A 17,908-nucleotide genomic window follows, 5' to 3' on the forward strand; every position below is an offset into this window, starting at 1 on the left:
TAATCTCTTGTACGCTGCTTGAAAACCTACTTCCAGAAATTTTTTTAAGAACATCAGGGCTCATCATGAATAATTGCAATAATAGTCCCTYAATGCCGCAGTTACAATGTTGGAAGTGTGAACTCCATTTCCAGGGGGTGTTTGTACACCTTTGATAATTACTATTTAGAAAGTCCCTAGCTTCTATAATATATTACAGGTGTAAATTAAAAAAAAAGTAAAAAAAGCCTTGAATTTTTAGAAATATTTTCAATTGAAAGATTTTTACAGTATCAGAGAAAGCTTAAACTTTAAATTCAGAGAGGGGTGCATGAGACAAAATTACTCTACATAAATATGGTCTGAAACATGACTGTGAGCCCAAAGTCACTGTGGTGACTTGAGTTTTCCTGAGTTGCACTGGAAAGAAGGCAGCTACGAGGGGCTGTAGCTAGAGCAAGTTGTGCAGCTCGATACCAGAAGCCCCCTTACTGGGACCAACTCAGGAGGGCTGAGATAGTAGGATRGAGGCCACATGAGTTGTGTTGTGATGGCAGCCTCCTGCTTTCTATTGCCATCTTTGTTGTGGCTTCCCACTGCGCTGTCTTAACACTGTTAATCTTTGTTGATTGGGAATGGTTGCAGCAGAGCATAGGATTATCCCATTAATTCTCCCTGACTGAGCATATGTGCGATAATACATTTTGCAATAGGGTCTTTACAGGTTGCATAGGAGACAATCTGTAAGGGCAAAACTGTGTTTATGGTCAGAGTTATATGTTCCATCCCAACAGAGAAGACCAGAGGAAGTGAGGACTACTCTGTGGTACTTTTCTTCTCTTTATAGTATCTCTACAAAAGTCCTGAAGAAATTAGACTCTGTAAACCAAGAGTGGTGGTTTCAGAACTGCATCAGTTAAGAAACAGGTGTTTTACCTGCAGGTATAAKTTGGGGGGGGGGAAATGGAGTTGATTTGACATCTTACCATCATGAGATGCTGGAAAACAATCTTTAATTCTCATACTGAAGCGTCTCTGTTGTTGTAAATGGATCACAGTTATCTTTATGATTAAGTTGGGCTCTCTTTCTAGATTCACACGTCATTGATCAACGGTAGACCTAGTGCTGATGATCCTTCGCAAAAACTTTTGGACTTTACTTCTGCACGGTACATCCGCCTACGGCTGCAGCGTATTAGAACCCTTAATGCTGACCTTATGACTCTCAGCCATCACGATCCTAAAGAACTAGATCCCATTGTGACCAGAAGGGTAAGCTGATGGTTCAGAAACGGTACTCAGTACCACTGGATGGAAAAGCCTGCTTTGATCTTCTTGCAGAATTACTTGCCATTCATAAATTGAGTTATTTATAAAGGTTAACTAATTCTTGCTTTCTTGCTGATGTTATTAACAGTGCACCTTGCCACAAAAAACTTTGAAAAAGTATTTTTAGAGATTTTTTTTTTTGCTTTTTGATTTATATGTTCAAAACATGTAAACAGGAATATGTAGGAACAGCTTTTCTAATGTTTCTTCAGCAAAGAAATATGGTTTTGCTGATAAAAACGTCACCTGAGGTTGCTCTTAATGCAACTGTGCAGTACCTTTTCTGGTATATTAAGAATTTCAATTCCCAGTGCTCTCATTTATAAAAAGAAATACTTGAAAACCTTGTCATTGTGAATTTTGATGTCTGATGAGAAGTTTTCTTCCTTTTCTTTCTTAAGACTGTTTTTATCAAAATGTATTTAAGCCCATGAATCAATAATGATACAAAACACTCAAACAGAATTTTTAGAGTATTAACTTTACACATCTGATGTTGAAACTGGAGAAACTGAGGCACCAAGCACTTAGGCTGACTTGTTCAATCTCTCGTAGAAATTTAGTATCAGAGCCGCTAATAGCAGTACCTTCTATTTTTTGTGTGACATTCCTGCTTTGTATTTTGCCCTTTTCACCTTCTTCTTAATTTGCCTGAGATCTATAGGTTAGGATAGTGGTAGTTTCATGTATAAGTGTAGCTTTTGTATCTTTGAATTTCCATACAATTAGGGCCTCCTGAAGAGGACAGAAGAATATGAAGTGTTACCTCTTTTCTTCCCTTGTGAGCTACTTGCCTTTAACAAGCTTCAACAAGCAACTAGTAAAGCAATGACCTGCGTCTCCATCTTGCACAACAGGACTCTTACATTTGTGGCTTCTCTTGTATACACAGTCCTTTTGCAGTCACACAGCTTCGATGAGCTCTTGTGCATGGAGCAGTTTGCCAGTTTAGGAGGATAGCACTAGTGGTGTGAGGTCTGGTCAGGCAGCTGAGCAGAGGAGGGAGAAAGGACCTAGTCTGGCCAGGTTTTGGTGGGTGAGAGCATAACAAGTAGTTTCAAAGCAGCCCCATCTCACCTTGATCGCGGAGGTGCTCCTTCAGCTAGAGCATCGCTGAAGTGCGAGGCCTGGATGCTCTGCTTGTTACTTCTCTTCCATAGCGAAATCTCTAGCCAGGGGACTGCAAGCACAGAGGACTGGACAGCTGATCCAGCTGTGCCTTGCTGGCCTCAAAGAAACTGTTAATCTACAAGCTGAGCTGCTGAGATGATCCCATGGAGCAGAGTGGTAAATATATATGTATGTCTATGGTTAATATTGTATCAAGAAGGAGCTCGTTCCAAAAGGGAAGGCTCGTTGTGGAAGCGTACAAATGCACAGCTGACCCAAGAAGCAAAAGGATGATGAGGATATCCATTGCTTTCCATTGCTTTCCTACGCTGCACAACTGTGCAGTCCAGGGCTTAGTGCAGGCCTACTTAGTGCTACCTAGTGCAATTCTATATGAATAGCTACACATCTTGGTGTTCACGAGAATGGGTTCTGTTGGGCAGGGTTCCCAAATCCTGACGTCTCACTTTGTATCTCGTTGTTGTGCAACTAACTACAACCAAGGTAATCGCTGCCTACTCTCTGGATTTCATATTTAATGTTTTTGAAGACTTTGACTCCAGTTGTTGATGTTGACTGTATTGATTTCTTGTATATAGTCTTCTAAAAGGGCTGATGCAGAACTTTTCCAAGTGTTCAACAGGATTATTTATTTTTTGTGGCATTTGATTGACACTGGTCTGTTATTCAGCCTCAGGCTGCACATGGCTTGAGACTGAAGAACATACAGTGAGTTTGAAGAGGAAGGAGAAAGGAGATGAAGCGCAGAAGGCAGGGAGCTTTCCCAATACTAACAAACACAGCACTTTTGCTTTTCTCAGCCTAAACCTCCTTCTCTGTAGTTAAAGCCTTAATGTTAACAAGTTCCTGAGTGTTTTTTGCAATCCAAACCCGTAACATTAAAAAAAAAAAAAAAAAAAAAAAAAAAAAAAAAAAAAAAAAAGCCTAAAAAGTTAAATAGGAAATCAAAGAGGCTGGTTTGTTCCAGCTCAGTGCTCTTTTAAAGCAGTAATGGTCCATGAGTCAGCAGGTCTGACCACCCAGGGCTACCTCCTCTTCCTGAACCAGATGACTCTAGGGTTGTTAGGTCTGAGAGTCTTGAACTCTTTTCTTAGAAGCATCCTCAGAAAGTATTTCTTTTTCATTTGCCCTGTAGCACATACTTCCCAGGATACAAACAGGCCAACCCTGTTGATACTGCAGCTGTAACTGAACCCAGATGGGTTATTTCCTGCCTCTTCCTTGCCTTGAAAGTTAAATCTTTTCCTTGTGTATGTAGCTTCTGCTCACAACCTGGCAATATTRATTTTCTCTGCTCTACTGTATTACCAGTTTTTAAGCTAAAAATGTGAGTAGACTAATACACTACATCACACTGGCAGCAAAGAGCTCGTCTGAAAGGAAGTGCACAAACTAGTTTTAATGGAGGACAGAGTTCCCATTTCAAGAAAGCATACCCTCTTACTCCCCAAACTAAAATTCAAATATAACAATATGTTATGCCGTATGGCTTCTTATAGGGTAAAAAAGGATTTTTTGCAAGGAAATTTTGGCTTAGGTCACATATGATAGACTTCCTTCAAATTTCGGTGTTGTGTGTACTTATTTGAAGTTAAAAATCAGTTTGTGTTTTGTACTAGTGAGGGAAAAATGCGAAAATTTACAAAACCAGATCTCCCCAAGTTTCAGAAATTCAAAGCTTGAAATAGTTACTTGGATTTTTCAAGTCAAAAAAATAGTAGAATGCTGATACTATATTTTCCAGTGTGTGTGGRAAACGTATAAATACATTAAAATGCCTTTTCTTCATCCCTTTTTCCGTTTTTCTTTTTGTAGTACTACTATTCAATAAAGGACATCTCTGTTGGTGGTATGTGCATTTGTTACGGCCATGCTCGAAGCTGTCCACTGGATGAAATCACAAAGGTATTCTTTAATTTCACTTATTTCTTTTCGTAGAACAACTTTTCTAATTGAAAAAAAGAAAAATAGTCCTTTGCCTAAGGAGAATGCGAAAGAGGAGGATAAAGGAGCTCTTACTCCACAATGAATACAAATTATTTGCTTTCTTCCCCCTCCTTTTCTTTGTATCTGGGTCTCTTGTAGATTTACTTTTTTCCAAAGTGAAGGGTTTTTTTTGACATTAAAGTTAAAAAAAAAAAAAAAAAAGAGACATTACAGGAAACAATCTGTTTTGCAACACAAGAGACTTGTCCCTTCTATTCTAGAAAGGTTACTTRCCTGTGTCAATATAGCATGGTTGGGCAGTCTCATGCTAATTGAATGGTATTTGTAGGTCTAACATTTTCTGGAGTAAATTTGATATTAGGCAGACTTTTGGGAACACTGAGTAAATGACCCATATAAAAATATTTCAAGAAAGCAATATTTTTTTTTCTTTTTCCCTTAGCAATTGCAGTGCCAGTGTGAACACAACACATGTGGAGAGAGCTGTAATAAGTGCTGTCCTGGGTACCATCAGAAACCATGGAGACCGGGAACCATTTCTGCTGGGAACAAATGTGAGAGTAAGTATGCACAAAGACTTAGGTAGTTTTATAAAGGCTTATTATGTTATTGTTTAAGGTTGCTTTTAGTAGAAATCTGTACCTATTCCCAACAAAATTAAATTGTTTTCATGATGTTAAGTGAAGGCAGAGGGACTACTTATAGTAATTTAGGTAATTTAAAATACTCTATCCCACATGCCTGTATGGCTAGTGGAGGTGTCATGTAGTAATTTTTTCAGAGAGGATCTGACAAAACAGTCTTGGGGATTTATTATACTCCAGTGAAAACTAGCAGATTTGCATCAGTCATTTTGTTAGCTACTTGAAATTCAAATCTCTTGYGTTGATCATAAATTTTGTGTCAGACAAACAACGTTGTTCTGGCAACACAAACGTTCTCTAAGAAACTTTCCTTACTGGCTGATTACATTTCGGATTATCTGATAGATTGACTTAGGTTGTGCCAGTAATTTGATACAGCTCAGCATGTTGCTAGGGCTTGTTAGTGCATTTTCCCTCTTCACTTTGCTAATGTTTGGCACAGGCTACAGACGGTGAAGAGCCTATTAAATAAAATCTACAGTTGCAAGTGGAAGAGTGGTGTTCTTGATACGGCTCCTAATGTGACTGTTTAGAAAGTAGGTGTTTATGAGTATCTGGACCCAACCATCCGCTAACTTAAATCAATTTTATACTTATATACTGATGACCCCTCTGGCTTTTGTCTATAATACAGAGAACAGAAGAATTAGATTTTCTCCTGTAATGCAGAGGACAGAAAATGTAAAARTAACTGGTGGTAGTAACACACATTACTATTGACACCTGACATGGACATCTCACTGCTAACAGGGTTGTCTTAATTTGATCTACAGAGTAGTGTTAAAATGGCTGCTATTAAACTGGTGACTGGTTTTGAAATGTGCTTACTTGCTGATGAATACAGTGTATTGAGACTGCTGAAACACAGTTCAATATGCTTTTCTTCCATTGTACTCTTTATAAAATTTCGGTGTCATAGGAACTGTTACACCATGTAAATGGAAAAAAAAAAGTGGATTTCTTTTCTGTTCCTTCTTAGAGTGCAATTGTCATAACAAAGCAGAAGATTGTTATTACAACCAGAGTATTGCAGATCAGAAAAGGAGCATAAATATTCACGGCCAGTATATAGGAGGTGGCGTCTGTTTAAACTGTACTCAACATACTACTGGTATCAACTGTGAAATGTGTGCTGATGGATATTTTAGACCACACAAAGTAAGGTTTTTGAGAATATCATTCTAATGCTTTGTTGATTTTAATAGATTGCAATGTGATCTCATGAAATGTGTAATTCCAGTATAGGTAGGCGTAGAGAGCAAGGGTGAGTCTGTATGAGTGTGGTTAGACAGCAAGTAAAAACCCAGTACAGAAGTAAATTTGAGTCTGAGATTCTCTGATTCACTTACTGTAAGAAGAATTTAAGGAAAGTCTTCAATCAGTTTGTAGCCAGTAAAAGTAGGTATCTGGAGGTCATTACTGATTTTCTTTAAATCTGAGGTGCTCAAAGGGAAATTTCAGGCTTCCCTGAAAGAAAAGAAAATCCTTGCCATATGAATTGCATTGCCTTATAGTTCAAATATATATAGATTATTGAAGTCAGAATGAATCCTCATGATTAGGTAATCTGTCCTCCCCTTGAATGCAGAGCCAAGGATTTCCTTCATTTTCTTCTTCTTTGAACTAGAGGGCATCTTCTGCAAAGATTTCCATAATCTTTAGCAAACCAGCACAGTGGTGATTTGCTGGCACACCTAATAATATATATTTAGGTTGAATGTGTCAGGCTTCAACTTCCAGCCCATTAGCTGTTATTACGCCTTTGTCTGCTCTAAAAAACAAATTTTGTTTGCCAGTTTAAGTTATTTTTGAACTGTCATCCCCGGATCTTCTCTTTGCTAAAATGAAACAGATTGAGCCCCTTGATCTGTTACTGCCTGCTAGCTTTTCCAGTCCTYGTTCATACCAGTTCCAGTGGCCCCAGACAAGGAACAGATGCAACTTTGCTTTCCTCCGTTAGAGAGAATTTGTCAGAGGCTGTTTGTTTTGCAGGTTTCTCCCTATGAGGATCACCCCTGCTTCCCCTGCGGCTGCGACCCCTTCGGGTCCCTGAGTCCTCGCTGCGTCAAAGACGAGCTCCATTCGGACGCGCAGCGCGGTAAGGGAGCGGGAAGCGCCTGCCCCCTAAACCCGAAGTCTGGCTAATGTCTCTGGGCACTGAGGGCTGAGGGAACACCGTCTTGTTGTGAGTGCCTGCCGGTTAGGTACCGCTTGTTTTGGAGGGACGAGGTGAGGCGTGATGTACTTACAGGCATTTTCAGATACTTCGAGGCCGTTCATTAGCTTGTTGTCTGGGGATGGAGGGCTTTTGAAGGATTSAGATCTAACGTTATTCTTTATGAATGCTATTACAGCTGTGAAATAYTCCATCCTGGTGGAGTTTCTGTGCATCTGGTACTCTAAACATGAAAAATAAACAGTGAGGCTGACATTGGGCCAAGTATCTGTGTGGAATGTAACATGGAGTGTAACCAAAAAGGAGTGTAAAATCGCTTGCATACGCTGAGACATCTTGCATCCAGCTCTTATTTATTTGTTTGTTCATCTGGTTTTGGTTTTCAAGGGACTTGGCCAGGTCAGTGTGAATGCAGAGAAGGTTACACAGGAGAAAAATGTGATCGATGTGCATTTGGGTATCGGGGCTTCCCTCACTGCCTGCGATGTAACTGCAGCCTGGTTGGTAGCATTAATGAAGATCCATGCACAGAACCTTGTCTTTGCAAAGTAAGTGTCTCTCGTTTCTATTTAAAGGGGAATCTGTGGATGGATTTATATTTTCACTGTTAATAAGATAAACTTACTCCTTAACTGGAAAGAACATTTATTTCATAACAAGTAATTTAGTATAGGTATACACCAAACRAAAAAGAGTATAAAATGACTAAATAATTTCTGTATTGAAAATATGACAGTTTATGTTGAAGAGTTCTGTATGTTACAGATACAACACTTGCTATAAAAATGGGCCAGGCTAGCATTAAAATCACGTAACATCTGCACATATTTCTAAGTGTGAAAAAGAATCACRGAGAGAATGACAGTATGCCTAGCTGGATTTGGTTTTAGGGATGGGCTGATCGTTTTATTTAAACCCACTGAGCTCACGTAAAGAAAGGATGTTTATAACATCTGCTTTCCGTGAAGTATTGGTATGCATTTGGAAAGAATTATTGGAATAATTAGATTAGACCTGTGTATGAAGTCTGATTTGATTGTTTGATCACAAAATATAAACTGTCAAAAATGTAAACAAATAAAAGAGCAGATTTGCAGCCTCCTTTTTTATTTATTGGTAAATATACAATCCCTTTGAAATATCTTGCAGCTGTAGATTCTGCTGAGCTTTATTAGGAAGCTGTGTGTCAATATTTAAAGAAGTTACACTTAATTTTCTGAAACAAATATTAGCTAGTAGTTTTTTATATTTGTTGCCAAGTATGACAGTGAACTGCAGCCAAAAAAACCTGTCATTTGTTTGACAGCTTTTCTAAAACTGCTTAGTTCTTTTGCGTAAATTGATCCAAAATATCAAACATATAAGTAACCAGAGACATACTCCTGGAAGAAAGAAATAGCTCCAGTAGCCAAGTAAAGTAAGAAAAAAGAGATACAACTGCTCTGTCTGTTTTTGTGCTGGAGTAACATGTTTTTAGCCAGTGCAGCTAAACTGGTGGAAATTTTGGTGTAAACTGGACAAATGTTGTCATGAGTATGAACCTGGCATACAGAATTTYTAGGTGAGATCCCTGAGAGTGTCACCAGCCACCAGCCCACCTATGTGGAGGAAGGAGGTTGTCTGCTCCAAGTGTCAAATGAAGGAGGCAGGATTTCTAAGCCAGTGCAGTCTCCATGAACACAGTAATGCAAACCCACAGCTTAAAAGAACATGCAATTATTATTTCTCTAAAAATCCAGGTTTTAAAAATCTCATTATGTCAGGTGGCCCTTTACCTGGGATTAGAAGCAGACATCCTGAGCCTTTGAATCAACGATATGGGGATCAACTACATTTTTCTTATGATTTGCAAAACCAGTTTGTATTTTGCTTACAAAAGCAGATAACCTACCTGTTCAAAGAGTAAAACTTATATGTGAACTTATGTGAAACTCGCACACGAAGTAGGGATGCACAAGAGGAGATGGTGGTGTTGCCACTTTGTAACAGAGTGCTCTGGACTACCCAGTTTGTACGGTGAGGAGGCATTAGGCAGTGCTAGGAGGTGACAGAGGTGGAGCCCCTCTACTTTCAGAGCAGGAATTTCTAGACCTTAGCCAGAGCAAGTTAGGAGAAAGAGCTGCCAGCTAGCATACATGTACCTGATGTTCCTGTAGGAAGAAGTGGCAGTAGCAGTGGGCTGATCACAGTGCAAGTTGTAATAGATAGTTGAGGATGTTGTCTTAAAACTGGCTGTTATGGTAGCTCCAGGAGCCTGGCCATCAAGGTAGGCTATTCTGGACCGTCTGGATTCTGTAAACATGGGAACTTTTCCCCAAAGCAGCCTAGAAATTCAAGCTACTAGAGAATCAGACTGRCAAAGTAGCAGAAGTTTTGCAAAACCTTCCTGTGTGCCAGAATTGCATTGTATTTGAGCCTTTAGATGGCATGTTTAGATTTTGATGAACAGGCAAAATCTGATGAATTTTTCCAATCAGTTTTAGTTTTAAGCTCACTGAGTCTTATTCAGTAAGCCTGCTGTGCTGAAATCTGTTTTCTTTYATATCCTTCTGAATGCTGTTATGCCTAAATCCAATCTAATCCACTGTATTTGTTACCATAATAATGCTGATGTGAAACAAATGTTATGTACCGTTCACAGGAAAATGTAGAAGGTGAAAACTGTGACCTCTGTAAACTGGGATTCTACAATTTGCAAGAAAGAAATCCTCAAGGCTGCACAGAATGTTTCTGCTTTGGGGTTTCTGATGTCTGTGACAGCCTAACATGGCCCATCAGTCAGGTATTTATATGTTATGGCCATGACCTAATATTCTTTCCTTAGGCAGCTGCAAAACATGCTGTATATCTCTTTTGACATGCGCCCAAGTTAACTCCAATTTCGGGCATGTGTCTTCTCGCAGAGGAATGGATTTGCAGTGTCAGTGGACAGCTCTGAGACAACCAGCATGTCACCCCAGTGCAAGCTTTGTCCCCRTTGTGTTGCAGTGCTCCTAGCAGCATTGGCTAGTGCAGTCTGTGATAATGCCTTGTAAAAGTGCGTTTTTTCTGACCTTGTGCTGTTGAAGTTTCTTCACATGTTGAAGAGAGGAACCAAAACCCACTCCCTTGGACATACCTATTGGGCAGGGATGGTGTGACCTCTAGCGATACTTCCAACACTCTCTTGGGAGACAGAAGGATTATAAATACCACCATCTTCTGAACACAGATTTATTGAGTAGGGAAGTTTTGGGACACTATTTTTTTTCAAATTCTAGTCATACGTTAGTCCCCTGTTTTGTGTACCGATAGARGGAGAAGAAAACACCTTAAATAGACTGAAATTCTAAGGTGCTTGTATAAAATTGTGTCAATGATGAGAATGAAACTATTTTTTTCTGCTCCTTCTTCTAGGATTGTGTATTTAACTTTCCTCTGATTCAGCTTTGTCTATACATGGAGATGACAGGCCTCAAAGCTGTTGATGTTCTGTAATTCTATTTCAGGGAATTATATTATGTAGGTATAGAGTTAATTTTATTGAGAGGATAAGAACAGACTTACCTGTTTAATAGGGAGGTAGAAACAATCCTAGTCTGATTAGAATGAAGTGGAGACTATTTGTATGTATTGGATGTCAGATTGGGTTAAAGAAGGTGCTATAGGTTTGTTAATTTGAATGAGTATTTAGGGAAGGCRTAAGTTTAGTGACTGCTTTCTCAGCAACTCTAAGCCTGGCTCCTATTAATGTAACCTGTCTTTTTTGCAGGCATCAGATATGACTGGGTGGCTGGTTACTGATCTGTATAGCACAAAGAGCGTGCAGCCTCAGCGAAGCCAGTTTGATGGACCCCATCAAATAAGTATCAACAACACTGAGGCTGTGAAAGTACTGAAACACACCTATTACTGGTCAGCACCTGAGCCATATCTGGGAAATAAAGTAAGTTCTTGGTTAGAAAGAGTGAAAACTGTTCAAAGAGTGAAAATTCCTTATTTTAATCATATTTTATTGCTCTAAAAATGTCCTTGTACATAAACGGTTGACATACAGTCTCTCTGCTTTCCAGAATGTTTCATTACTGAGAAACTAGTATACCATAAATTCTCCTCTGTGCCCCTAAAATTTTATTCTTCTATCTTTCCTGTATGGCATAAGTCATTGTCTTTCAGTTTAATGTTTACTGTGCATTTAAACCCTTGGAGTTTCTATTTGTCATTCCACACAACCTGTGTCTGTTCTTTGGTGAGCTTATGGAAAATAACTCAAATTTGAGTATGGTGGGAATATCTCATACTTCTATAATTACAAATTAAAGATAAAACCCATTATTAACAGGCTTCTTCTCAATATTAATTGGCTTTTCAATCTCTCTCTGCTCTTCAAACCATAGCGTTCCTGGCCCAGTTCCCCCTTTTCCCTCCACTTGCTCTTTGAGCTCACTCACCTCCCTATTTTCCTCTCTGCCCATCTTCCATGACAAAGTATAGTTTCTCTCACTTCCTCCTGGCTTTTATTTACTTTTGTGTTTGCATTCCCCATATTTTTGGCACCTATGCCCAAGCTTGTATCCTTCACACCTTGTCCAATAAAATAGACAGAACCGTTAACTTCCCTGTGCCTACTTTTTGCCCCTCTCCCATTTCAGTTCTATCGGTTACCAATCAACTAGAGTTAATTTTTGCCCTGTTTATTATCTAAAGCTCTGTGTCTCTCAGCTTTTTGCCTACTTGCCAYCTCACTTCTTTAACTCTTTCTCAGTCGAGTACCTTTGCCCGCTCCAGCCCTGCTCCTTAATACAGTGATGGTGTAAATGGGCACAAGTCTCAAAACGTAACTTGAAGGAGTAGTTTTGCACCGGGCAACAGGCGCTCAGGTTCTGATCTCCTATCCGTTAAATATAGGTTGATACTGTTGATACTGCTCTTAAATTTACTTTGTAGTAGTCGGCAGCAGATTTGGGGCTCAGGAGCGCCAAAGGTGGAATATAGAACATGAATAACTCCAACGTGCTGTAGCCCTTGGCCAGAACGGCCAAACAGCATCAACCTGGGCTGTTTGTTGAAAGTCCTGTGGGTGTTGTGCTGAATGAGGGCACTTGTCTGAATCATCTGCAGAGCCTTCAGCTCGCGTTCCCCACCTGCGCAGCAACAAGCCAGCGCTTGTCCCAGTGCTAGTACATACAGCACGTTAAACTTGCTGTGGAAAGTGGTGTTTGTTGGCCTATGCACTCCTTTAGTTTGCTGCAAACACACGGTACTATCCTGTGTCTCTTCTTTGCCTGGATTGCGGGTTGCTTTGCTAGTGAGGCTTTGATTTTTATAATTCCAGCTGACAGCTTTTGGTGGAGATTTGAAGTATACGGTATCTTATGACATTCCAATGGAGAGCGTCGACAGTGATATAGTATCTAGCGTGGATGTCATCATTCAGGTGGATTTTTTTGTTTTGCTTTGTTTTGATTTTTTTTGGAGGGAGGGGCAACCGGTTACTACTCAGATATTATTGGGAATCTAATAGGCTGAAATGGAAAAGAAAAAGARTATTTCTGTATTAATATCTTTCTCAAGTTTAAATCCCATCCTAAAAATCACTACAAAGATTTTTCTTATTATTCGACTCTCTGGTTTTCTGATTCATTTCTCTGAAATTGTAGGTATGCAATACTAACTTTATATAATAAATATCTACAAATTAACCTTTGTGAAAACAGCTGAGGTGGTAATTACTAAATGAACAAAGCTCTATTTACAAAAGAAACTACAATAAATTGCAATGGTTTATATTTATGAAGCAGATGAATATTCTTGCTGTTTACTTTCTTTTCTAGTATAATTTATTTTACAGCTAAAATATATCTCTATATGAAATCCAGGCACCCTCTAAAAAGCATTATTTTGTAATAGTAATAGGTAGCAAATTAAATAAGACAGAGAAGAGATTCTATTTCATGGAGGAGCTTGATTTTTTTTTTTAATGTAGTTTAATTCTTTTTCTAGAAGATTTTAGTCTTCCTGAAGCTGTGGAAAGTGCAGCCCTTTTATTTATTCTTTTCCTCGTGCAAGAAATCCAGTTTGGTTGCCTCTTTTCTATGTTATCTGGGTATATATCATTTCTCCAGGTCCCAGGCCAAGGCAGTCTGTTAGGTCAAGCGTAARGTAGGCCACAGTCACCTCACACTTAATATGAAATTTAAAAGCAGCAATGTTCATTCTTTGTTGGAGTGAGTAGAAAGCTACACAGTGTGCATATAATATAATTACCTATATGAGGTTAACTGAGAGTAAATTTAATTGATAAGCAAAGTCTGCATGCAAATACAGAAAATATTTTCTCTGTCTTTCAATTTCAGGGCAATGGGCAGGTTTTGAGTACGAGAGCAGCAGGCTTGTCCTTGCAGCCGTATGAGGAGTATTCTAACTCTGTGAGATTTGTATCGGAGAATTTCATAGACTTCAATACAAAAAAAGCRGTGGACAGGGAAAGGTTGATGACTGTTCTAGTAAATGTAACCCATCTTCTGATCAGGRCTAACTACAATATTGCCAAAAAAGCTGTGTACAGGTATGAGAGAGAAAATACTCAAATTTATCTAAATATTTCTATTATTTTTGTGACAGGAAATGCCAGTCATAGTGGCARTAGTCTTAAAGTTTTAAGTTAATAATTTCTAGAAGAAAAACTTATTTGACTGAATTTTCTCAAGATGGGTCTTGTACCCCTAATTCCAAATGGAATGTGTAGAAAAAGGCATTTTGTTGTTTTAAAGATATCTGATAGCAGAATCATTGTTTTCCGCTTTAAAGGAATACTGCCTAAAAGCCTCATTACAATGACAGCTTTGTTGGAGGGAAATAGCTCCTAAACTCTCAATAGTATGCTTGTTTTAGTGTGTGGCAAGTTAATCCATCACTGACTATTGAAAACCTGCTAGTAAAGACATTGGCWGTATTTTCTTTTAATGTCTGTCTGCAGATGTTCCTGAAGCTCATCTCTAAGGGAGCACTTAATAGGAAAACTTGGCTGGATTATTTAATTAATTAACTGGTCGTACCTTAGTTTCAAATCTGAATTAGCATTCTCTGTAGCAATCCTTACGGATCTCTATCTTGTTCTCAAAGTATACAGGAATAAGGCCTTACTGCCTTGTGTGTACCTGCTAGCAAGGACCTGGTGGTGTTTCTGACTACGCACCTACCTGTAATATGTGTCTGTTTTAGACATGGTCCAGTAAAGCTATTTTATTTTGGGACTGCAGTAGAAGGCTGTCCCACCACTGCTCCTCTGATACCATGACAGAAAGGGAAGTTCTTGATTACACCTGTCCACGTGGGAAGGCACAGAGTCAATGGGACTTATCATAATAACAGCATGGTGAGGACAAATCTACTTCCAGCTCAGAAACACAAACACAGTGATAACTAACACTGTGATCAGAGTCTTTTTATAGCTGAGATTTGTGCCTGTTCCTCAGCTGTCACCACCAGAGAGCAGTATTAACTCTCCTAGAAGCAAGTTATCGTGTTTAAAATCAGCTTTGGGGAAACAGCTGTTTTCCTGTTTGATCCTAGGCTGGACTCTGTGACCCTGGATACTGCAAGTGCAAATGTTATAGACCTTTCTTCAGCACCAGATGTGGAATTCTGTGAATGTCCTCAAGGCTACACAGGAATATCCTGTGAGGTAACCTCTCCTTGTGTTGTGTGTACRCAAAATGATCCTTTTTGAAAGGATCAAGATATTAAAGGCAAGATACCTTTAATTACATTGCTATAAAAATATATTTCCAGTGGTGAAATAATGTGTACTATATTGCACACAGTGCAGTAGATATTTTCTTCTACATACACTTAATGAGATCTTAAACTTGCTTTCTGAATTCTATTTGGTAGCACTAAAAGATGATGATACACTTCAGAGCGTCAGTGTTGCAGAGGGAACAGCTGTAAAAGCTCTGTTAGGCTGTTCTGAGTTTACTTTACTCATTAATAGCTTCCTGGATCCAAATTTTGCACAACATATTTCTGTTTTGTATTATTAGGTTGTGGAAGCAACTAGGGACCTTAGCAGGGAGGAATACTAGTCTTGGCAGATCCTGTGAGGGTCAAATGTGATGCGCAAGGTCACATCACAAGATATATAAGATATATCTTTTGTATCTGTGAATAGGCGATTATGGAGGCAGAGCACCATCTGCAGAATAGCAGGAATTGTTTTGACAAATAATTTCAGTGTGAAGCTTTGTGCCATAGCATCATTAATGATTCTGCAGAGGAGCTAGAACATCTGCTTTTTATTGTCTCATAATAARGAACTTCACATGTTGAACTGCGTGAAACTTATGTGCCGCCAGAGGACAAAGGGTTGAATCAAAGTTTCACGGAGTTAGCTCTTAACCTCTTTACCCCGTGCAAGTAAAAAACCATCACCAGAAAAGAGTTGCAGTGACATCAATGGAGTTGAAAGAGCGTTCAGTTGCCAGAATGTGACCGAGTCAGTTTGTGGGTGGTCAGAAGTGGGCTGTCTGAATATGATTTGATRTGTACTTTTAACATATGTAATGCTTCTGTTTTCTCCCCCATTTTCCTTTCAGTCCTGTCTCCCTGGGTACTACCGTGTGGATGGAATACTCTTTGGGGGTATTTGTCAACCCTGCAAATGCAATGGGCATGCAAGTGAATGTGATATTCATGGTGTTTGCTTTGTAAGTCATCCTTCAAAGTGTTTGWGTTTTAAGCATTTGTTTAAGAACTAGGAGGATTTTGGCTATGGGAGACAATGTGTGCAGATTTCAAGCTATGAGTATAGAGCTTTTTCTTTACTTTTTTCTTTACTTCAGTGTATTTCAATGGGCACCCTTAAAGTATTTTCTACTAGAGAATTTGTTTTAGTTTACCATTTGAAGGGGGGGAATAATCAGAACTAATATAAAAATATCAGTATATACTGGCTAATAAAAATCTCAACTTTGCTTATATAAGTCATTAAAAATCTTTTCTTGGAATGAACAAAATTAAGCAGCATTTTAGGTGAAGATCTGTTTTCAGATACATATGCATCTCCTCTGACTGACATCAGTGGARATTATACCTTCTTTTCTGAAGACAGAATTTTGCTCTCAGCTCTCTTTTCTTTTAAAATTTAAAGGTCACAGAAATAGAGTGGCTGAACACCAGTGAGAAACATGTAAGAAGTCTATTACTGCAAATGTGTAAATACCCTCTAAAATTTTGGAGGGAAATAATTAGAAATTGTTGTTATAATTCAGATAAACCCTGCTGATCTTCAAAGTTCTTCTCYGTTCTTCATGCCCTCTCCTTGAACCCTAATGCTGTACTGCATGTAGACTCCCTACAGAGATCCCTCAGTGTCTGAAAAACCATCAAGAGTAAATACGARAAGATTTTTTTTCTATGTCTCCCAGGCTTGTCAGCACAACACGACAGGACCTTTCTGCGATCAGTGCTTGCCTGGCTTCTATGGACATCCATCCCARGGAACTCCTGAGGACTGCCGGCCCTGTGCCTGTCCTCTGAGCTCTGCTACAAACAAGTAAGCTGCTTGTGCTTCTTCTGCATCTTCAGCAAAATCACAATGTGGGGGAAAGAAAAGTCCGTCAAAATMTAAAGCAGAGAGAGTAGAACTTTTCTTCTCCCTCATCGTTTGAGCTTGTTCATAGAAACGTTGTTTTGCCAGATATAAAAATATATATATTAATCGAAGAGGCTGAGTGAACTGGTGCAATTTGTACACGAAGGGTGAAAGTAATATTTAGACCCGTCCTTAAACTTGGTGGCAAAATCACAGTTCTCTTTCATGTTATTTCAGAAAAAAATGAAAAGATGGATTGTATGTGGAAAAGAAGAGCTAAGGATAGAGTTCTGACAGATTTTCTAGAAAGAGAACTTCATTTTAAGGAATTTTCAAAATCTTTTCTTTTAAAAGGCAAAACCTGAGAAGAGTTTCTAAAAATGATAATTCTGTTTTGACAYGTAATGTTTAAAGCATTGATGTTAATCTAGGAAAATTTGCAATTACATGGTTATAAAAATACAGACTTGAAAGGTGGGTTTTGGATGTTTGTGGAAGTCTCTAATTCTGTGTATTGGTATTGACTGTCCAAAATGTTGTTAATAGTTTCAGTCCTACTTGCCTGCTGAGTGAAGRAGGTGAAATTGTCTGTGACAAATGTCTTTCAGGCTATACTGGTTCTCAGTGTGAAAGGTATGTACACTAGTTTTGGGTAAAATGTTGATCTCATTGTCATTACTAACTATACCTCATCCTACCTTCCTTGAATTGCTTGTACCACATGTACAGAACGTTCCTAATTTATCTTTCCTTACCATTTTGTCTTTGCTTCTAATACAAAGCCTCTTTCGAGAAGAAGATTGATTAGGAAATGCTGTCTTGGGTGGGGAGAGCATCTGGTATGTCTTCTTTCCAACTGGTAAAGTTTTCAATCTCTTGTGCAGATGTGCTAATGGTTACTACGGGAATCCACTGGTGCCTGGGCAGTCGTGTGTTCCCTGTGAATGCAACGGCAATGTAGACCCTGAAGAGGATGGCCACTGTGATGCTGTCACCGGACAGTGCCTGAAGTGTGTGGGGAACACAGGTGGTCACCACTGTGAAAGGTGTGCTGATGGGTATTATGGAGATGCAGTGATTGAGAAAAGCTGTCGTGGTAAGCTACTGTTATTAACTCTGGTATTTTAA

The 17,908-nt window shown here is 39.0% G+C and overlaps 1 protein-coding gene across 1 annotated transcript in view; it reads left to right on the forward strand.

Moving 5' to 3' along the window:
* The window catches only part of LAMA1 (laminin subunit alpha 1), a 101,604-nt gene that overhangs the window by 33,782 nt on the left and 49,914 nt on the right, over positions 1–17,908 (forward strand). The window contains exons 5-19 of the mRNA XM_085319357.1: positions 1,072–1,251; positions 4,255–4,344; positions 4,829–4,946; positions 6,010–6,188; positions 7,023–7,128; positions 7,594–7,754; positions 9,848–9,988; positions 10,958–11,131; positions 12,521–12,622; positions 13,542–13,753; positions 14,761–14,872; positions 15,783–15,893; positions 16,614–16,741; positions 17,327–17,413; positions 17,665–17,876. Coding sequence (XP_085175483.1) covers positions 1,072–1,251; positions 4,255–4,344; positions 4,829–4,946; positions 6,010–6,188; positions 7,023–7,128; positions 7,594–7,754; positions 9,848–9,988; positions 10,958–11,131; positions 12,521–12,622; positions 13,542–13,753; positions 14,761–14,872; positions 15,783–15,893; positions 16,614–16,741; positions 17,327–17,413; positions 17,665–17,876 — 2,113 coding nt within the window. The remainder of the gene's footprint in view (positions 1–1,071; positions 1,252–4,254; positions 4,345–4,828; positions 4,947–6,009; positions 6,189–7,022; positions 7,129–7,593; positions 7,755–9,847; positions 9,989–10,957; positions 11,132–12,520; positions 12,623–13,541; positions 13,754–14,760; positions 14,873–15,782; positions 15,894–16,613; positions 16,742–17,326; positions 17,414–17,664; positions 17,877–17,908) is intronic.

The sequence above is a fragment of the Rhea americana genome, unplaced genomic scaffold (genome assembly GCF_003343005.1).
Source record: "Rhea americana isolate MKP2758 unplaced genomic scaffold, rheAme1 scaffold_58, whole genome shotgun sequence".
NCBI classification, from domain to species: Eukaryota; Metazoa; Chordata; class Aves; order Rheiformes; family Rheidae; genus Rhea; species Rhea americana.